Genomic DNA, 21372 nt, shown 5'->3' with positions numbered 1-21372 from the left:
TCCCAGGAAGGGGTTCTTGGGACCCTGCTGGAGTTTGTAAATTGCATACTGTGTTAGGCAGCTCGGCTCACATGGAGAATCTCAGGGTTTTCTCCTGCACGTATCAGTGTTTATAGTTCACACGGACCGTTCTCGTGTCTCTGGGATGGGGTGCTTTGGTGTCCATTGCTGCCATGTTCACATTACACGAGGTAGCAGGAACGTGCATCATTTGTCATGAGAGAGTTGGGGTAGCCACTCCTCCACCCGCCTGTGTCACCCCAGGAGCACCCGCGCTCCCTGGCCTCTTTTGCATAGCCCAGTTGCATGCCTGAGCACAGACCCTTCCCCAGAACTCTTTGGATCTGAGTCCCCCAAACTGCTGGCTCTCTTCCAAGGCCTTACGTGGAGGAGCCACGCCACGTCAAGGTGCACAAGGGCCTGGAACCTCTGGGGATCTCCATCGTGAGTGGTGAGAAGGGCGGGATCTACGTCTCCAAGGTGACCGGGGGAAGCATCGCCCACCAGGCTGGCCTGGAGTACGGAGATCAGTTACTTGAGGTGAGAGAGGGCTGCCCTCCGTAGCATGTTCGTGGCAGCATTCTCCTCCTCGGCCTCCTCTCCTCCCCATCTGCCAGCCCACCCCCCACATCCCCATCCCCATCCTCCAGCCTGCACCCCACATCCACGTCCCCATCCCCATCCCCCAGCCTGCACCCCAAGTGCCTGTCCCCCAGCTCTCCCCCCACATCCATGTGCCCATCCCCCAGCCCACCCCCCATGTCCCTGTTGCCCAGCCCGCCCCCCACATCCTGTCCCCAGCCCTTTGTGGGTGTCTCCCCAGTTCAATGGCATAAACCTGCGGAGTGCCACGGAGCAGCAGGCCCGGCTCATCATCGGGCAGCAGTGCGACACTGTCACCATCCTGGCCCAGTACAACCCACACATGCACCAGCTGGGCAGCCACTCACGCTCCAGGTGAGGCCGGAGGCCCTGGACTGTGGGCTGGGGAGTGGGCGGGACGGGCGAGCTGCTGGAGAGCAGGGCTACCAGCTGCATCTCCTGGGCCTCCGGCTCCTGGGAGGAGGAGAGTTGACCAGCCTAGATTTTGGATGAGAGAGACATTTAAAGGGACATGTCTCCTCCTGACACTGGGCGAGTTAACTGTGGGCCAGGGTCGCACTGGGTAGCCAGAGGCTGAAGCCCAGGGCGGGATTCTCAGGCACACTCTGTCCTGAGCAGACCCTGCGCCCCTGCCTGTGTCTTACCCCGGGCTGTGGGCCGTGGGGCAGGTGAGAGAAGGGGGAGACAGGGTTCCAGTAGCCTAGCACGTTGCAGCTTAGTGGGGGGTCGAGACATGAGCCAAGGAAAAGGGACAGAGAATTCACGTGTCACCAGGGTGCCGCAGGCATCAGGCCAGAGGTGGTCTGAGAGGACCTCGGGGTTGAGGACATAGTGGGCCCTGGGTAGGGGAGAGGTGGACCGGCGCCTCCTGCAGGTGACCGGCCACGCGCATCCAAGCTCAGAGGCACCTGCATCTCCTTGGGCTTCAGGGTAGGACCCACGTGGACCCCATTCCCCCTTAGGGCCCGCGTTGTCACTGGAGGGGTGTGGCTCTGGGCGGCTGCCCCTCATTCTCCCTGCCCCTCCCCGCTCCAGTTCCCACCTGGACCCTGCGAGCACCCACTCCGCGCTCCAGGGAAGCGGTGCCACCACCCCGGAACACGCCTCTGCCATCGATCCCCTGATGGAGCAGAACGAGGGCCCTGGCACGCCCCCGTGCAAGCAGAGCGCGCCCAGCTCCAGGTCAGCCAGCCGGCACGGGCTGGGAGCCCTCCCTTTGTGCGGGCAGCCAGGCGGGGGGTCCTTGTGAGCCCCAGCTCTTCCTCTGAGCGCGTGGGCCTGGGGCTGCTGCCAGCCCTCCCCACCCCCCAGCTGCTGCGTCCCCACCAGCTGCCAGCCACCCCAGCCACCCCAGCCGCACACCGGGTCTTTGGTGTTGGTAGGGGCGGGGAGGTGCATGCCATAGCCGCTCTTTTCCTCCCCCCCTTCTTTTTTCTCATTTTCCCATTGACTCCCTCTCTGCCCCACCTCTCCTCTCTCTTTTCCTTTTATCCCTCACTTGTTTATCAGGCTCTGGGTTGGGGCCGTCAGAGCAGTTTCACCCCCAGGGAGCTCCTGCTTTAGAGGGCGGTGGTCCTGGGCACAGGCTCAGTGGCGCAGTTGAAAGGCTGCAGGAGGGCGGCAGGGGGAGGCGGGAGACCATGAGGCAAGTAGAGCCCGGGTCCGGATCAGCCGCAGTTCTGACTTGCCCGTGCCCGCCTCCCCGTCTGTGCGTGATCGAGCAACTTCGTTTTTCTTCCCGAAAGGATGGTGGGAGATGCCAACAAGAAGACCCCAGAGCCGCGAGTCATCTTCATCAAAAAGTCTCAGCTGGAGCTCGGGGTGCACTTATGTGGCGGGAACCTGCACGGGGTGTTTGTGGCCGAGGTGGAGGATGACAGCCCTGCCAGGGGTCCCGACGGCCTCGTGCCAGGGGACCTCCTCCTCGAGGTGAGTCCTTAGCTGCACCCTGGGGGTCTGTCTCAGATGGCCCCGGGGACAGACAGCGCAGACTTGATGCCGGGTGACTCCTGGGTGATTTTATTTTAAACCCTCATAAACTCAGGGTGCTGCATAGACCCTCTGGGTAGACCCCTGGGAAGCCGGGCAGGCCTCTGAGAAGCTGTGGGCAGAGCCCCCCAGCCTGGCTGCGGGGGTCCAGGAGAAGATGCTCTGCTCTTGTGCGCAGCAGCCTCAGATTTGACGGGGAGAGTTGTACCTCCCCTGCACAGGGTCCCCTTTTGATGAAGAGTTGGTGCATAGATATTTAAAGGTTCAAGTGCAACGAGAGGGAGTGCTGTATTTCAAATATCTCATACTTGCACGAGGACTCGAACGTGGCTTTTCCTGGGCACTGGGGGAGACCCCAAGGATTCAGCCCTTCCTCCAGAGGGGAGGCAGGGGGGCTCCCAGGTAGGGGGATGTCGGTTCTCTGCCTCTTCGCCACACTGGCCTCTCCTGGCTATCCAGGCCGCCCCCTGGTTTCTGCCCTTCTGACCCCAACCCCCCTCGTCCCCGGGCAGTACGGCTCCCTGGACGTCCGGAGCAAGACGGTGGAGGAGGTCTACGTGGAGATGCTGAAGCCCAAGGACAGCGTCCGCCTGAAGGTGCAGTACCGGCCCGAGGAGTTCACCAGGATCAAGGGCCTGCCTGGCGACAGCTTCTACATCAGGTGCCGGGCCTGGGGGGTCGGGGCCAGGGGAGGGGCCTCCAGTGGCGCTCCTTTCCTCGTCAGTGCCCCTGTGCTTCCTGCCTCCTAAGGGTAGGGCCGTGGTAGCTGTTACTTGACCCCCTGATCTGCAAGTCACAGCACGGTGCTTGTGACTTCGAAACACCCTTGCGGGCTTTGAGGAGCAGGTGGGCTTCCTTATTTGGGGCTTAGGGCCTGGGGGGATTTGGAGGCCACAGATCCCCCTTTCCCTCTGGTCTGCCCTCCTCCCCTTCCCGTCTTGCCCAGCAGTGTGCATGTGGACGTTGGGGTGCCTTGTGACATGGTGTGGGTGCAGGCACAGGATTAAGCATTTCCTGGGAGGGACTTTTAGCTTTCTTCATGATCCCTCAGATCTGAGACCCCCCCAAAATTAAGAACCACTGATCCTGAAGTACCATGTGGTGCATTTCCCTGTCTCCATGGCCTATTTCCATCTTGCGGGGTCTCCAGTCTGTAGGAACCGTGGCCCTTGCCTTCAGGAGGGAAGGCATGCAAGAAGACCCATTTGGAAGGGGAGGGCAGGGCCTCAGGTCTTGGCCAGAAGTTCTCAGTCTGAAGGAGACGGTGCTGCCCTAGTCCTAGGGGAAGGCACCACCTTCGTCCTCCTGTGCAGAGCACGGGTGCCCGCCTTCAGGGAGCCGCTGCAGAGTGGGAAGACCCAGCTCCAGTTTCTGGAATGACTTTTTGGTCTGGGGGAAGCACAGTGCAGGAGAGCAGTCTTGGGGGGTGGCTCCTTCAGGGTGCAGCTCCCCCTGATCGCATCCTCAATCCACCCAGGGCCCTGTACGACCGGCTGGCAGAGGTGGAGCATGAGCTGAGCTTTAAGAAGGATGACATCCTCTATATTGATGACACCTTGCCCCAGGGCACGTTTGGCTACTGGATGGCCTGGCAGCTGGACGAGAACGCCCAGAAGATCCAGCGCGGGCAGATTCCCAGCAAATATGTGTATGTCTTCTCCAGCCCCGGGCTGGGGGTTTGGGCAGGGGCAGAGTGGGCCGCCAGCCACGGAGCTGTCCCAGGGATGAAGGGCAGGGGCCGGGGCTGCGGGGAGGGCTAAGCTGCTCGTTCCCACCTCTGATTGGCCAAGATCAATTATCTAAGGAACTGCCCCTGGCATAAATCAGAATTGTGCAGAGAGACAGTGGTGACTCAGGAAGCATAACTTTAAATGCTGTTAATCTGGGGAGCAGCTGTAGCATAGAGGTTTGAGCACCTGCTTCCCATGTACAAGGTCCCAGGTTCAATCCCTGGTACCTCCTAAAAAAAAAAGGAAAACAGGCTCAAGAAAATGCTATTAAGCGAGGGCTTTCGTGGCAGTTCCTTTGACACTGATCCGAGTAGAAAGTGGTAGAAATTCCTAAGAGCTGGCCCCTAGCACTGGTGTTTGTGCAACCCCCTGCAAAGGTGGGTGAAGGGGTCCTCGGTGGTGGGCTGGGCGAAGTAGCTATGAAACCTGCAAAGGGGAGCCCTGGAAGAGGCCCTGGTCCTGTGTCGGCTCTTGCCTTCCTCACCAAGCAGTGTGGGCAGGGAGATGGTCCCGGCGGCCTTGCCCAGCACTGCCATTCTCTGCGGCCACAGGATGGACCAAGAATTCTCCAGGAGGCTCAGCATGTCCGAAGTCAAAGATGATAACAACGCTGCAAAGACGCTGTCGGCCGCCGCACGCAGGTCCTTCTTTCGAAGGAAACATAAGCACAAGCGCAGTGGGTCCAAAGAAGGGAGGGATCTCCTGGCCTTGGACGCCTTTTCCAATGACTCCATTCCACTCTTTGAAGGCAAGTGGCTAAACTTGGTTTTCCAGTGGACTCTCAGGATTTGGGTTGAGGTGTATCACTTAAGCCTCAAGACAGTGGCTTAAGCAATACAGGGTCTATTTTTCTTTCAAATGCAAGAAGGCTGGTGGCAGGCATCTGGGTTGGTTGGGTGGCACTGCAGTTTTCAGAGTCTATGATCATTTTGCTTGCCACCCATAGTATGTGGCTCTGGTCTTGGGGCTTCCCTGTGGTCACCATGTGTGTCCTTGCAGCTCTAGCCATCATGTCTTTGTTTCAGGTGGCAGGAAGGAGGCTGGACCTCTGCCTGACAACTCTCTTTAAATCACAGCCCCATGCTGTGGCTTCCACTTGTATCTCACTGACCACTCTCATCTGCCAGGGACATGGGGAAAGAGGGATTTGGCTGGGTGCATTGTGGCCTCAACGTTACAGGAAACCCTGTTAGTAAGGGAGAGACAAAGATGGGCAGTGGGGAGGCCGAAAGCAGTCTTTGCTCAGGGACGTTGCTTCCAGAATGGCTGCGTTTCAGGCTGCTTGGTGGTGACCCAGGGCCACCCATCTCCGCAGGTCCTTGGTGTCAAGTATCAGGGAAGGTCAGGTGGACCCTGGCAGACGGCCTCGAGGGGAGGGTGCATTTGTCCTGTAAAGCAGGCCCTTCCCAAGGCTGCTCTGGTTTTGGCCTGTAGCCCTAGGATGTGTGCCAGCCAGGCAGGGCGGGCACGGTGCAGGGCGGGCAGGGGCAGGACGGGCACGGGGCATGGCGGGCATGGCGCAGGGCAGGCACGGCGTGCAGGGGAAGGGCGGGCAGGGGCCACTGGGAACAGAAGGGGGGGTGGCTTCCTTCTTCCCTCCCTTTCCTGTCCCTTCTCCTCTGTGTTTAAAATGGAGGCCTGGGGCTCAGAGAGTGGAGTTACCCACACCCTGGGTCCCGGGCTCCCCATTACTCTCCGTTAAGACTAGAGCCCGGGGGCCTGGTCTGCCTGCCTGTTTTTCTGCGCCTGCGAGCTAAGGGTGGTTTTTATGTTTTTAAATATAAAATGTGAAAGGGACTGTTACCCCAGTCTCGCTCAGCTTTGCCATTGGTCTGAAATGCATACTCCCGTGCCCTTCACAGGAAAAGTTTGCCAGCGCCTCAGTTAGGGCTAGGGCTACGCTTCTCCCTCGTTTGGGTTTTCCTTCATTCCTCGCTGCCTGCTGTCCCCTGTCCCCTTCTTCCCTCTCGCAGGCACCGTCTCCAGTGTATTTGGGGTATGTCCTAGATATGTATATATCTTTGAAAAACAGCCATTTGTCAAATCTTCCTTTTAGTCCTTCAATTTTGCATGACAATTTTTGAAATTGTCATTAAGTACATTTTAAATTAATACATATCTTTCTGGTAAATTGACCCTTTTATCATTGTGAAATGTCTTTAGGTCTGTCATGTTTCTTGCATTGAAATCTATTTTGTCTGATTCAGTTCTACGAGTTTTCTTCTGGGTCATCTTTTCCCATCCTTTTACTTTGAATTCTTCCTGTCTTTTCATATTTAAATATCTCTTACAAGTAGCATATGGATTTTTTTTTTTAATCCACTGTGACCATATGTCTTTTTAAAAAATTCTACTGAAATATATGTACAGAAAAGGGCACAACATTTACTGAGACATGAACAACATAGAGAGTTTTCACAGCCTGAACATACATGTAATTGTTCTGGTCACTCAATAAGAGTATTTCATCCATTACATGAAATGTAATTACTGATACATTTGGATTTACATTTATTGTCTATTTGTTTTCTATTTTTCTTGCCTCTTTTTCCTTCTTGGGTTTTTTTTTTTTGTATTAATCAAGTATGTTTGCTATTTCATCCCACCCTTTTCCTCATCTCTTAGTTTTTAAAGTTATTCATTTTCATTTTATTCCTTTGTGGGGTTACAGTAGACTACACAACATGCATCGCTGACTTACTACTGATATAAGTTATAAGGAAAGATTCTAGATCATCAGAATACTGTAATTTCATTTACCTCCTTCCCACCTTTTGTATTCACATTATAATTCTATGTATACTTTAAACACAAGAGAGTATTATTGATTTGCCGGCCAACTGTTCACTTATACTTACTCTTTCCATTACCCTTCATTCCTTCTTTTTTTTAAAAGATTTATTTATTTATTTAATTCCCCCCCTCCCCCGGTTGTCTGTTCCCTATGTCTTTTTGCTGCGTCTTGTTTCTTTGTCCGTTTCTGTTGTCGTTAGCAGCATGGGAAGTGTGTGCGGCGCCATTCCTGGGCAGGCTGCGCTTTCTTTCGTGCTGGGTGGCTCTCCTTACGGGTGCACTCCTTGCGTGTGGGGCTCCCCTACGCGGGGGACACCCCTGCGTGGCACGGCACTCCTTGCGCGCATCAGCGCTGCTCATGGGCCAGCTCCACACAGGTCAAGGAGGCCCGGGGTTTGAACCGCGGACCTCCCATATGGTAGACGGACACCCTAACCACTGGGCCAAGTCCGTTTCCCCCTTCATTCCTTCTTGCAGTTATGTGTTTACTTCTGATTTTGTTTTCTTTCTGCTGAACACCTCCCTTCAGTATGTCTTGTAGAACAGGTTTGTTGTTGATGAAGTCTCTCAGTTTGTCTGAAAATGTCTGTTTCGCCATCATTTCTGAAGATGATTTTCACTGGGGATAGTATAGAGTTTTAGATGGACAGGTGTTTTGTTTAATCAGTTTAAAGGTATTATTGACTGTCTCCTGGCTTTCATGATACATTCATTGCCCTTGGGCCATCATAACAAAATTACCACAAACCACGTGGCTGAAAACAATACGCACTTTTCTCAGAGCCCAGAGGCCAGAAGTCCTACGCAGCATCTCTGGACTGAAATCCGATGTTAGGAGAGTCAGGCTCCCTCTGAGGCTCTGGGGCGGGTCCTTCCTTGCCTCTTCCAGGTCTGGTGGCAGCTGGCCTTCCGTGGCCTGTGACCACAGCACCCGCATCTTTCTCCCTCTGCTCCATCTTCTCTGCCATGTGTATCTGCCGCTTACAAGGACACCCGTGATTGCATTTAGGGCTCACCCAGGTAAGCTCCTCCTCTTGCTATCCTTAACTGCATCACCTCTTTTGCCATGTAAGGTAATAGTAACAAGTTCTGGGCATTAGGACCTGAATATGGTTTTGAAGAGCCTGCTGTTTCTGGTTTCTGGAGAGAAGTCATTTTTCATACCCCTATTGTTGAAGGTAATATTTTGCTCCCCAACCCCCCATTGCTTTTAAGATTTGTCTTCAGTTTTCTTTACGATTATCCTGCTTGGGGAGTTTTTAACACTTTCTTGAATACTGTAGCTTGACACTTTGGTCAGTTTTGGAAAATTCTGGCCATCGTTTCTTTTTGTTTTTAAATCTGTAATATTTTGGTGTATCTTACTGCGGTGTCTTTTTTCCATAGGTTTTTTTTTTTTTTTTTTGCATAGTTATTGTACTGTATTAAACACACTTGTCCATACATACATAACTACATATATACATGTGTGTGCAGTTTAATACCCTTTTTAATATTTACTGTTTTCGTCAGTGCTTTCCCACATTCATAAGCATCAGAGCTTCCTTATTCCACGTCATGAGGATCTAGGTTGGTCTCCCTGACAGTGCCTGGCAGAATGTCACTCAAATAATTGTTGGTTATTTGTTAGAATGGCCCTAGGTTTTAGGCTTTTCAATTATTTCCACCATTAAAAAAAATAAAATAAAATCGTGGTTCTTCAACCACTACCTACCTTTCTGCTCTACTCCTGTTCCTTTGTGCTTTTGACCATGCCCGTTTATCTTTGACATGTTTTTTTCTCTATTTTCTGTCTCTTTTCTTCTCTCTATGCTCCAGTATGGATGTTTTCTACCGGCCTTTTTCCCTAGTTCCTTAATCTCCTCTTCTGTCGTGTCCAGTATGTTCTTAATTTCATAAATTGCATCTTTTAATTCTAGCGTTTTCATTTGCTTCATCATTAGTAGATTTTAATTCCCTGGTGAAATTTTCCTTCTTGTTATCTGTTTTCTTAAACGTATCAATCACATTAATTTTAAAGACTGGGTCATCATTCTTCCTGGTTATCTGTGAGTCTCCTATTGTCTTTCTTTTTTCTCCTGGAATACCTGGTCATCTTTGGTTGAAATGTCAGCAGTTAGGAAATTGTTGGGGCCCTGTCCTCCAGAGCGGTGGCGGGTCACCTTGCTGCAGGCAGGCTCTGAACGGACCTGAGGCTGAGCTGCAGCTTTTGTGCAGTTGGAGGTTCATCCTGAAATCTAGGCGTGGCCCTTCAGTGGTCCTGTCTGAGCCTGGGGTGTCATTTAGGCCCCTCCTTGCTAGCTGTCCTTGACTCCCTGACTCTGTCTCCTCAGCACCATGAGACTGCAGGGACCTCAGTTCTGCAATTTAGTGACTTTCTTAAACTCTCAGCTTCTTTTCTCTGCTTAGGAGTTTGGCAAATGACTTTAAGGAAAAACGGGTGAATATCAGGCTTAGTTCTTTGCCTCTCCCTTCTCTCTGGAATCCTGACCCCTCAAGCCCTGGCTGCCTTGGCAGTCCTAAACTATATTTCGTCTCACCTGTTTGGTGGTTGCCAACAGCTCTGCTGGCTTCTTTGCCTCTCGCTTTTACTCCAAAAACTGCAAATGCTCTGTCGGAGGGAGGCTTACTGTTTCGGGGTTCCCTTCTCCCCAGGATCTTGCATCTCAAATCCTGGTTGCCTCAACAGCTCTGTGATGCCTCCAGAAAGGTGTTTCTTCTTTTATGTGGCATTTGAATTTCTGCTTTAGTTCATTGGTTCCAGCTGCCACGTGTGTCCCCAGAAGACCTCCTCCTCGTGATTGCGCACCCACCGTCATGGGCTGTTCCCCGCCAGGGAGGATGGGCTGGCCTTGTCCCTGACCCCTTAGGGACCTGTGCAGGCATGTCTCAGGGCTATGCACTGAGCACTGGTGCTTCCTTTTCAAGAGGTCATTACGGTACGGATGGAGCCCCTGAGACCACCCCTCTGCTCTGCCCTGGTTAGCTGTGACCTCGGATGGCCCACAGTTCTTTGGGCCTCTAACTTACCTGGTTATATTCAGTGATAGGAAAGATGCTCTCTAGCCCTACGATTCTGTAATTGTGAGGACTTCTGATGGGGATTAGTCAGGGAGGAACGTGCATCTGTTAAATGGGTGTTAACAGTAGTTAAGAGAATATGGTTCTTGTTCAAGTAAGTTAAGGGAAATACTGATTTAATGTCCAGAAACGGGGGAATGGATGCATATTCGTGATGCTCAAAAGGAGTAAATGAGATATGTCTGAATCAGCTTGGGTGCATTCCAGAAACAGAACACTAAGTCAAAGAGTTGCAGAATGTATTATCATGCTATTTTTGTCAAACACATGCAATAGCAATATATTATATAGTTTTATGAATATATAAAAATCAACGTTTGAGAATAACAAAATGACTGGAAGGGTATGCTTCCATCCCATAATATTAGTCACCTCTGAAGAGGCCAGTAGGGGACCAGGATTGGGAAACGGGCATCAGAGAGGACTTTAGCTTTATCTGTAACTTCTTTTTTCTTTACGCAAGAAGATGTTCATCTCTTCTTGGAGGAAGATCTTTTTCCGGGGACTCCTTAGACACTTTCCTCAAACGCGTGGAGGTTCTCGGGTGATGAATGTGATGTGTGTGGTGTTTTCCAAGCTTATTTGACCACCACATCCTCCCTCACTTTTTTTTAAAACAGATTGTCTTGTGACTCTGGCCTTCTGTGGAACACTAGGTTGTTTAGAGAGCCACGTGGATGGGCGTGGGCAACTGGCAGTCAAAAAAGCCGCGCTTGGGGCGGGTTGAGGGAGCGGGGAGACCTGCTCAGCCTCACCCTCAGGCCTGCCTGCTGCTCAGCCTGGCGCTGGCCCTCGCCCTCACCTGGCGCCCTGCACATCCCTCCATGCTCCGCCTCGGGCCCAGCTGTCATCCCTCCCACTCCCGGGCCTTCTGGTGGCCTCTTCATCCCCTACTCCAACCCCTAGCGTTTGTTCCACCCCCTGCTGCTATCTGGAGGCCCTTGTTCCGCTGCCTAGCATTGTTAAGCAGCTCTTGTGTTGTCTCTTCACATCGGTTATCTCCTGGTGCCAGGCAGAGTCTGAGCTTTCTATTGTGCACTCTGTACTTCTGAGATGCCAACGCGGTGACTTGAACCAGCTGGATGCAAAGAAGATGCTTGCAGGTTTTGAGGCACAGTATTCTGCCAGGGCTTTTGTGTCCATTATGTGGGACGCAGGGTGCAGTGTATGCTGCTTCAACTGCTTTCACTGAGACCGAACAACAGTGTCTTAAACTTGATGGGAAGCTTGTTTCTGTCACCTCTAACTGTCCAAGCTGGTGGGTGGCCTGGGGGAGGCGCTGTGTTGTGGGGTCCATCCGGGGGCCCAGTTCCCTTCTGTCTTGCGGCCGTTTCCAAAGGCCTGTCTTCACCTCGGTGGTCAGGGCTGGCTCTGGCCAGGGCTGGCTCCAGCACCCTCCATCCCAGCCGATGGGGAGGGAGCTGGGAAGTGGGAGCTGCAGCTGCTCACACCCCGTGGACCAGGCCTGGCTAAGCTCAGGTTTTATCTCAAGAGGAGCTTGGATACTGGGTGGAAGGAAAGCAGGCACAGGGCACACAAGGAAGCATGTGAGAGCTGAAGGACTGGGGGACACTTGGCTGTTCATGTGGGGGAGAGAACTGTGTTGGTCTCCAGGAACAACAGAGGGGCCCCATTGCCCCTGCCTGGCAGGAGAGTCCCGGGCAGCAGGGACGAGTTGGTCCCCAGCCGGGCTGTGGATCCGTGTGACGGACCCCACAGATCCATCGGGGAGTGACGCAGCCTGGTGACGCCGCCGCCTTCTCTCCTTCAGATCCGGCGAGCAGCCTGGCCTATCAGCGGGTGCAGAAGGTCGAGTGCACATCCCTGCGGCCCGTCCTGGTTCTGGGGCCTCTGCTGGACGTGGTGAAGGAGATGCTGGTGAACGAGGCGCCCGGCAAGTTCTGCAGATGCCCCCTTGGTAAGGGGTGCCCCCTCGCCTGCCGGGCACGTCTGTCCCTCAGTCAGCCAGAGCAGGCTGTTCTGGAGCCTTCCCTAGAGGACAGGCGACCACAGACCGGGTCAGATCAGTGTGCAGCCCCGGCCCTGCCTCCCCTGGGGCGAGGGCAGTAGCGTGTCCCCGAAGCGCTGGTGCACAGCGGGCTCCGTTGTCCCTTCGGGGCCGGGGGAGGCTGTGAGGGCTCAGCAGTGCCCAGTACCTGGAAGGGGCCTTGGGGTGCGGAGTCCTGATGCTGCGTCCCTGCCTTGCAGAGGTGATGAAGGCCTCCCAGCAGGCCATCGAGCGGGGCGTCAAAGACTGCCTGTTTGTTGACTACAAGCGGAGAAGCGGGCATTTCGATGTCACCACGGTGGCTTCAATAAAGGAAATCACAGAAAAGGTATCCCCCGCGTTAGGCCGCGGGGAAGAGGCCCGACTGCGTGTCGGGATTGGGCGCCCCTGGCTGCATCAGGGCCCTTTGCCTGTGCATCCCTGCCCTGCGTGTCTCTAGAGCCCCCACCCCCAGCTCTTCCCACACCTTCACGGAGCTCATCCACATGCTCTCTGGCAGAATCCACCTGCCTGCCGCCTGCCCTCGTTGGCTCTTGGCGCCAGGGCAAGCTTGTGGCCACTCCCCCTCCGAGGAGGTGGATGAGAGCTTTGAACTCCAGGGAAGAGCCTCCTGCAGGGAATTCTGAAACAGATTCTGCTGAACCTGTGAGCAGACTCTTAGGTTTGTGTGCCTCGTCTGGAGGCTGGTGTGCAGCTTCCAGCACGGCCGCCTGGGGGGCCCTGCCTCCATACCGTTGCTATCTAGCTCTGTATGCATTTGAAGCCCTCAGGTCCATTTGTTGGAAAGCCGGAGAAAAAGACTGGTGGCTCTGCAAGGCGTGTTGGAAAGACCCCGGCAGCGCAGGGGACTCGGGGTCCCCTTAGGACTTGTCCTTCTCAGTCTCTGCGACTGGGGCTGGCCAGTCCACCTCTTTGGGTTGGTTCCTCCTGTTGAAGGAGTTGGCCTCTTGCGGCTCTAAGTGCACACTGCCCTGTGGGGGCGGAAGACCTCCGCCAGGGGTGCCCTGGGCTCGGCGGGACTCCCCGGTGCAGCTTCAGGGGTGTTTGGGGCGGGCGGCCCAGGCACAAGCCTGTGGCCTTTCATTGTCCCCCATTCGGCCTGGAGGCTCAGGGGACCCAGGGAACGTATGTCAGTCACAGCCACGCAAAGCCACACTCGCCTCCAGGACGCTCCAGCTCTTCATTTGCTGGGTCTGGCAGAAATAAGGCCTCCGGGCTGGGGGTGTGGTTGGGATCCCAGAAGTTCCCCACACCTGGGCGAAGGCAGGGAAGGAAGTCTGGATTGGGCTGCGCTGCCCTCCCCTCGCCCCTGCCTGTGGCACTCACGCTCCCTCCTCCCCCAGAACCGGCACTGCCTCCTGGACGTCGCACCCCACGCCATCGAGCGGCTGCACAACATGCACATCTACCCCATCGTCATCTTCATCCACTACAAGAGCGCAAAGCAGATCAAGTAGGTGCCACCACCCCAGGGCTCAGCCTGGACCGTGAGGGCTGGGGGCCGGTGGCCCTGGTTGCGGGGGGCAGCGAAGGAGAGGCAGGAGGCGCTTGGAGGAGGAAGGGAGGGGCCCTGCCCCTCATGGGCCCCGTCCCATTTCAGCCAGGCCGTTTTAACTGTGTGTCCCCTCCTCCTCCAGGCAGCCCCTCAGCCCTGCTCGGGGGCCACAGGTTCCTTCGCACACCCAGCTTTGTCTGCACAGCCCCTTCCCACCTCTCCGCCCCCCTTTCCTCTTCTGCTCACTTTGGGGCTCAGAGGACACAAAGGGCCGGCAGAGCCAGGTCGACCTGGATCGGCCTCAGGCCGGCTCTGCTCTCGCTGAGGTGCCGTTTCCTCGGGGGTGGTTCTCAGTCCACCAAGGCTGCTTCTCCTTTTACCTTCCTGGGCTCCCACGTGTTGGGGGCCAGCTGGTCTGTCGCTTTCTGTGCACACACTGGGCCCCCCACTGTTCCCTCTGCCTAGAGCCCCGACAGGACCCGCGGGCTGTTGCCCTGCTTTGCGAGGCGCTCCTGGGGCGCCCCACAGCCTGGGGGATGCCCCTTCCCCTGGACGAGGGGAGGAAAAAGAGGGCCTGGGAGGGGAGAGGCTCAGCCTATGCTGGATGTCCCACCAGGGAGCAGAGGGACCCCATCTACCTGAGGGACAAGGTGACTCAGAGGCATTCCAAAGAGCAGTTTGAGACGGCGCAGAAGATCGAGCAGGAGTACGGCAGGTACTTCACAGGTAGGTGCAGCCGGTGAGGAGGAGCCGGAGGCTTCCAGCGCGTCTTTCCTGAGAGCGGGAGGAGTCCAGGCTCCCGGGCCGCCTCCCGGGCCTGCTTGCAGGCACCTCTCACCGCAGCTGAGGTGTTGGAATTTCTGTCGCTGGGCGACACCGGGCGTTTTAAGATGGAAATGTAAAGTTCTCTGAGCTGCGCACCTGGTTGCCAGCTGGTCTTTCTCACCCACCTTCTTACGTGGGCAGCCGTGGGTCCGTCTCGGGGCCTGGGAACCACGTAGCGCGGCTCCTGGGTCCCGGCGGCTCCGGATCCGAGCACTCCCTGGCGAGCAGGCAGCGTGTGCGCCGTGGTCGTCTGTCCCCCAGTGGTCAGTTTCGGCCACGGGGTTGTGTGAAGAAAACCCATCTCTGGGCTCTGAAACAAAACAAAAAAAAACCATGGCTCCAACTTACCTGCTGCTGTTTTCCTTCCTGGTTTTCAGCCTCTTCAGTAAAATCACTCGTAGGGGGTTAACGTTTTGGTCGTGGGAAGAAAGGGGCAGTGAACTTACATCGTGGAGTGTGTTGTGATCTACAACAGGGCTTCCTTCTCTTGCCCCCCCCGTGGTCAGGGTGCATCCGTGTGTTTTAATTTCCAGTCCATCACAGACCAGTCCTTTTGTCAAACACGTTAAAAGCAAGTTACTAGAGACAAACCTTAAAAATCCCCCAGACTTGGAAAATGCGGGCTCTCTTTTTTATTTCATTTGATTGATACAAAGTTGCCCTGCCAGGCTCTGGTGGCTTCTGCACGCTGTCCGCTTCCACTCACCTCTGGCAGCCGGGGCCCGCTTGTGGCCAGCGCCGTTTTGCGGAGCTTGGAGGTGCATCGCCCGATTCGCGTCCACCGAACCTGTGGTGTTTGAAGGCTGCAGGGCAGAGCTGGGCCAGAGTGGAATGCATTTCATTGGCTTTGCTGGAATCTTCTCTGGGCCTGGAAGCCTGACCCCTTAAACTCATCCTAGTTCCCTTTAGAATCCCTCTACCGACTGGGCCACACAACACCCACCCTTCCTCCCCTAAGTGGCTTTCCATGTGCTGGGATCCCCCAGCCCGGGGAGTTATTGGGGCGGTGGGCAGTGTGTGTGCGGGGCCAGGCCCTGGCCGCCCGGGTTGCAGGGTAAACCGGGGCCCAGCCCAGCCTTGCTGGAGCCCGTGTTTCCAGCCGCCTGCTGAAGAGCCGACCAGATGCCGCTGGAGGGACAGGGGGGACATGGAACAGATGTGCGCTCCACTCTTCTATTTTTTGTCTTTTATCTTTTTATTTTTTTATGATTCTTTCTCCTCCCCACCTTCTTGCCTGGTGGAGGAGAGTGGGGTGGGCGGGGGGGCAGGGGTGCCACAGAAGCTCAGAGCAGGCAGCAAAAGGGGCCTTAAGACCCCAGGCCCTCCCTCTGAGCTGAATGTGTGTTTGGGGGGCTCTTTTGCAGGGGTCGTCCAGGGAGGAGCCCTCTCAAGCATCTGCACGCAAATCCTGGCAACGGTCAATCAAGAACAAAATAAAGTCCTGTGGATCCCAGCCTGCCCGTTGTAGGGAAACCTCGTCCTGTGAAGAGACTGCACATGTTCTGCCCGCATGAATGCGTGGCTCAGCTCTCTTTAGCGACTAAAACCAGAAAACTGCACGGGAGCGTGAAGGGGAGGCTCCCACGAGCACAGGCCCGGGAAGCTCCCGCCGGGTGATGGAGTGTGGTGGCCAAATGGATCCAGGCCTGGGCAGCGGACCGCGCTCCTCGCACCTGTGTGCTTAAGACTCGACTGAACAAAAACACACAAAAGACTTTCGACAGAGGGGTTCAACACCAACCTTTCTTTCTCCAGCCAATCAGAGATGCTGCAAAGAGAACCTTCCAGATCACAAGTTTACAAGCCTTTTCTAAGTATTTGGCGGTTTCTGTTTACTTGAACGGCTTCACGTTGTTGGTGCCGAGCCCCTGCCCCGCCTCCCCTCCATCTTTCTGCCCCATCTGTTTCTTTTCCTGCTTTCAGTGAAACAACTCTGGAACCTCACTAGCGGCTGCTTTGCTCCGGGAGGTTCTCGGTGGGACCAGAGCTGTAGCAGCCTTCCTCCTGTCCAGGCAGGGCCCCATGACCGCAGGTGCTCAGGCCATTTGAGGTGGCAGATCCAGTGCCTTTGTGGAGTCGCCTCGCCAGCGGCAGCGTCCCCCCCTGGGGAGGGAAGACTGCTTTAGCAGTCTAGAAAACTCACCTCTCTCCTCCTCTCCTGCCTTCCACAGCCTCTCGTTTTTTCCTCCATCTGGGTTTAGCCTTTAAGCATTTGGTCCCTTGGAGCTTCGTAGACTCATGGTGACAGGTTCTGTTCAGCTAGGGCCGCTGTGTACCGTTGGGTCCTTTTTAGGTTCTGTAGTTGGTGACAGCCTTGACCAGTGGAGATTTTGTGGGGTGCCTCGTAACTTATTACATTCTAGAGTGTGGCGAGTGCATTGGCGTGTTCTATGCTGAAACTAAAACTGAAACGGGGGCCTCTCCAGTCTAGGTGGCAGCCGTCCCTGCCTGCACCGTGCCCCGTGGAGGTGTCTCCGTTTGGGGCTGGCTTGCGCTGCCCACGCCGGGCGTCTTGGGCGGAAGGGTTGAGGTATCTCCTGAAGCTGTGCGTCCTTTTCCCAGGTACTGTACAGGGCTCTGTGGGAGCGTGCCCTGCCTTTTCATCCTGTTCCTAACATTTCATTTTCCTAGCAAGAAATCCGATTTCATTTTATTTGTAATTCTAGACATTAGATTGTAGTTTAGCCATTACTGACTTTTTTTTTAAAAAAAGGGATATATTTTCTTGCACAGTTGTTCAAAAAGAAGTTTTAGTCCTCAATGCTGTTCTTTGTTTTATAGGTACAAGTTTTCTAGCTCACACAATTAAGAAAAACTGTAGACTAGGTCCCGGCGTGTTACCTTCAGGCCCCTCGGGGGTGGATTCTCGGAGCCTCGGGCTGCCTCGGGCTGAGGGTGGTACGCGGGAGCAGACAGGTACTGTTCTGGCAGACTGGGATTTTCTGTACTAAAATGTTACTTTGTATCAAAAGTTAAACAGACTTTAGTACGACAAATAAAGGTCAATTTCTATAACTTGTGTGTGCAGACACCTGTGTTTCCCTTGGTTTCGTGCCTTCCTGCGCCCTCAGCTTCAGCGGTTTCCTAAAACTTGCCACAGCTTCCTTCCTCTGCAGAGCGTGGCTGCTGGGCGACGTTCTTCCCAGCTCAGGACGATCAGGAGGCCCTCGGACCTGCGTCCTCAGCCTGTGTCATCCTTCCCCTCTGTCCAGCATTGAATAGGCATGGTGGCCAAGGCCACCGTTGCCCCGGGCAGCGGATTTGGGGCCTTAGAGCCTGCCCTCTGGCCTGCAGGTGTGGGCTTGGGGGGGCGGGGTGGGTAAAATGGAAAGGGGGCAGTGAGCTGAGTGCTCGGGGTCCCTGCAGGATGCCAAGGTCCTGCTGCCCAGTCAGCGCTTCATCTGCAGGGGACCAGGCCCAGGCCACGCCCAGCCTGCCAGGCAGGGTCAGCAGGACTTCCAGCCGCCTGGACCCGAAAGCCCCTGCTCCGCGGTGGTGGGGAGGCCCCTGGGAGGCCAGCACTGGCCTCAGATGCACAGAGGCCTGAGGCAGAGCAGAGGCCGCCTTCCCTGCTCTTTGGGCTTGGAGGAGCTTGAGGGCAGAATGTTCTAGAAAAAACACCTGCTGGCGTGGTGGCTGGGCCCATGGGGGCAGATTTGGTTTTGGCACCTCCCTCGTTCCTCCCTCTGCTGTGGACCTGCAGCCTTGGCCCCCCGGGGGCTACGGGAGCTACAGAACTGAGCTGGGCTCTGCTCTTGAGCGGGTGGGAGCTGGGGCAAATCCTCAGCCCCTGCATTTGCCCGGGTGTCCTCGGCCGTGGGGCCTGGCCCTGCACTGCCATGACCCAGGGCCAACCTCAGAGCTGGCAGCTGGTCCACGGATTTTAAGCCCCCCCCCCCACCAGCAAATGGGGCTAGGGGGTGGGGGGGTAGTGCAGGGGGAGGGGGCGCGGCTACTTGTTTAGGAAGGGCTCGGTTACGACGCCAAAACCTTAGCAGTGGATGAGATTTTATTTTCTTTAGACTTTTCTGTATTTTCCAAATTTTCGGCAGTGAACTTGGTTTTATTTTATAATTGCAAGGGGAAAGATGCTCAGCTTTTTAAAATGGAGGGCCAGTTACATCACTGAGATCACAGGTCGTTCACCTGGGCCCGCTGAGGCCTTGCCGGGGGCCCTGCCGGGCAGTGCTGAGAGGAGGGGTTCGCCTCACCCATGTGAGAGGCTCGTCTCTGAACCCCCCAGACACTGCACTTGGTGGGTGCTGGTTCCACAGCCAGATGGGCCCTGCCCCAAGTTGGTGTGTGCCTTAGGTGAACACCGTCATTCTAGATCATTCTAGAAGGGCCCAGCCAAGAAGTCGGAGAGGCAGAGCTGATGATCGGCTCTAACCACGAGGCCTTGGACGAACGGCGCCTCCGCGTCTCTGCCTTCTGCTGATCCGAGCAGACATCTATGACTCTGTGGTACGGGGAGGCAGCAGTGGACTTGCAGAGGCTGAGGAAAACCCCGGCAGCCTTGACTCACCTGACTTTTTCTTGTGAGGTGGAGGAGACGCCAACATACCTAACGCTGAGGAGCGGCCGCTAAGACGAAGGCCTGACTGAGGCCAAACGGCAGCCAACCAGCCCGGAGATCGGCACTGGGAAGCCGAGCTGCGCCTCCTTGGGGGTTGACAGGGCAGGGGGCCACCTGGGCCAGGGGAGCCAAGGCTGGAGAGAGGTAGGCAGGGCAGGGTGGGGCCAGAGCAAGCATGGATTCAAAGTCGGAGCAGGGCCTGGCGCTGGAATGACGGTCCTCTCGGGCCAGGGGCGTGCGAAGAGGATCCTGGGAGCAGGGTGGACCCGGGTCGCTGCTTGCCGGCCCTGGCTCCCCTGCCGCGGGTTTCCTCAGCGTATTTAGCCCACGTGCTCGCTCACCTGCTCGCACCCTCTGGGATTTCCTCTCTGGCCTCTTGCTGTCAGACCTTCCCCTTCAGTTCTTGCTAGTATGGGTCTATGCCTTTTGATCTGAACCCCCCCAACTGATATTCTCATGCGTGCAGGAGAGCATATACAATCCAAATGGGCAGTTGAACGAAGAAGGAAATGAACGGGGCACCCAACACCTTAGGTGAGGGGGTGGAACACCGTCACTGCCTCGGGAGCCCTCCCGCCTTCTCCACCAAAGCAAGCCCCGCCCTGACTTAGGGGTATCATCTACGCCCCTGTGGAGGTATCTTGGAACAGTATATTGCTCAGTTTTGAAAACTGAGCTTCAGGCACAAACCCAGCTATGTGGGGACAATGCCCTAGTTGCCACCATTGGATGAAGTCTGCCAGAGAAGGCGAGGGGATCTCGGGGTCACAGTGGACTTCAGCTTCCCTGGTAATTGACAAGAGCTGCTAACGGAGAAGTCAGTGAGCGGGGGATTGAGTGGGCCCTGGGAACAAAAGGCCACCACTGTTGGGGCGGGTACCAGCACAGTCCCCAGACCAGGTACTGGTTGTCTGGCAGAAAGATGGTCAGAGGGAGTGGGCTGCTTTTGTTTGTTTTTACACCCGCTACAACTGCCCTGTAGGTTTCTCCTGTGGGAGGAGAGGAGGACCTGCAGCTGATTTATTTAGAGAGCAGGGAGTTCATCAGCCCACTGTCAAGGCCAACGTGGTAGAAGTCCAGAACTGGGCTGCGGCCGCCTCACCGTTGGCGCTAAGCAGACGCCCAGGCTGCAGGGGCCACGGTGCAGGCAGCTCGGGACATCCTGGCTTGAGGCCCTGCCCCAAACTGACTAGTTTGTCTTCCGGGTTTGGTGCCAGCTGTCAGCCTGGTACTTCTCCCCACTTCCTGAGAATTTACTGGGAATTTTCGTCATCTGTTTCTGATTTTCCTTTCTTGCTCTTCTTTGTCACACTCCTGTTGCCTGCATCATGTGTGAAGACAAAAGGTTAACGCAGATCCAAATTCCTTCTCCACGGAAAGGTGATTACTCCCAGGACTGTTTTCTGGGAAAGCTCTGGGCTGAGAAGAAGGCAGCGCCGAGTGTTTCCCATTGCCTACATATGTATGTGGGCATTGGGAAGCCCTGGAGAGGACGCACAGGCCCCCCCGGGCTACCGAGGGCCTCGGTACCGACCCCTGGGGAGCTGTCCCTGGATCTGGAGCTTTGATCGCTCGTGTTGGAGACCCTGGACTGGTCCCCGCATTTTCCCGTCCCCTGGGTTTTGTCTTTACGGTATTCTTTCAGAGAGATTCCCTCAACTTTTCATCTTTTGAATCCTTCAGTTGGTTTTTTGGTTTTGCTATCGTTTTTATTTTCCAAGAACTCTTTCATTTTCTGAATATCCATTTTTCTAGCATCTTGTAATTGTTTCAATTATGACGTGTTCTCATCTGAGCATAGTTTACTTTCCTTCCTTGTCCCACCATAGTTTTAATTCCTCTGAGGTTGTTTTCTTTCTTAATTGCTCGTTTCTTTATTAGAAGCTTTAACCTCAGGTATCTGGTACTCCTGGGTTGCCTTGGTTGATAAGCAGGAGAGAGGGAAGCTCCAGAACGCACGGTAGGGTTGTCGTCTCTGCCTTTCACGCTAAGGACCTGGCTGCACTGTTGGTTGGGGAATCTCAGTGAAGGTCTCTCTAGGTTTTTTCTTCTGGAGTTTGTCAGTTTCCCCAGAGGAGTCTTTCCGCTCCTGACTGGAGGATCAGGCTGGCAGCGTTCTGTGAGCCCAGTGGGCGCTTTGCAGTCAGCGCTCAGTGGGGCGCGTGCGGTCACAGTCCTGTTGTTCAGTGTGGTACCCACGCTGCCAGCTGTGCCTGGCGCCCTACTGCAGAAAGCCTCTCTCACTCCAAGGAGAACCCTCCATGCTTCTGCC

At 55.3% G+C, this 21372-nt stretch overlaps 1 protein-coding gene across 5 annotated transcripts in view; it reads left to right on the top strand.

The window, feature by feature from the left end:
• LOC101433468 (disks large homolog 5) overlaps window positions 1-17539 on the top strand; it is a 136590-nt gene extending 119051 nt beyond the window's left edge. For 3 of the 5 annotated variants that reach the window (XM_058299298.2, XM_058299302.2, XM_058299301.2), the window contains 12 exons: window positions 378-540; window positions 824-957; window positions 1639-1785; window positions 2349-2532; window positions 3105-3253; window positions 4070-4240; window positions 4874-5070; window positions 11968-12114; window positions 12405-12532; window positions 13548-13657; window positions 14316-14425; window positions 15889-17539. In XM_058299298.2, the coding sequence (XP_058155281.1) occupies window positions 378-540; window positions 824-957; window positions 1639-1785; window positions 2349-2532; window positions 3105-3253; window positions 4070-4240; window positions 4874-5070; window positions 11968-12114; window positions 12405-12532; window positions 13548-13657; window positions 14316-14425; window positions 15889-15992 (1744 nt within the window). In that variant the 3' untranslated portion in view covers window positions 15993-17539. The remainder of the gene's footprint in view (window positions 1-377; window positions 541-823; window positions 958-1638; window positions 1786-2348; window positions 2533-3104; window positions 3254-4069; window positions 4241-4873; window positions 5071-11967; window positions 12115-12404; window positions 12533-13547; window positions 13658-14315; window positions 14426-15888) is intronic. The other 2 variants (XM_058299300.2, XM_058299299.2) reach the window with 2 other exon arrangements.
• The last annotated feature ends 3833 nt before the right edge of the window (window positions 17540-21372 follow it).

The sequence above is a fragment of the Dasypus novemcinctus genome, chromosome 6 (assembly GCF_030445035.2).
Source record: "Dasypus novemcinctus isolate mDasNov1 chromosome 6, mDasNov1.1.hap2, whole genome shotgun sequence".
Taxonomy (NCBI): Eukaryota; Metazoa; Chordata; class Mammalia; order Cingulata; family Dasypodidae; genus Dasypus; species Dasypus novemcinctus.
This window is presented reverse-complemented; position numbering and strand designations above follow the sequence as displayed.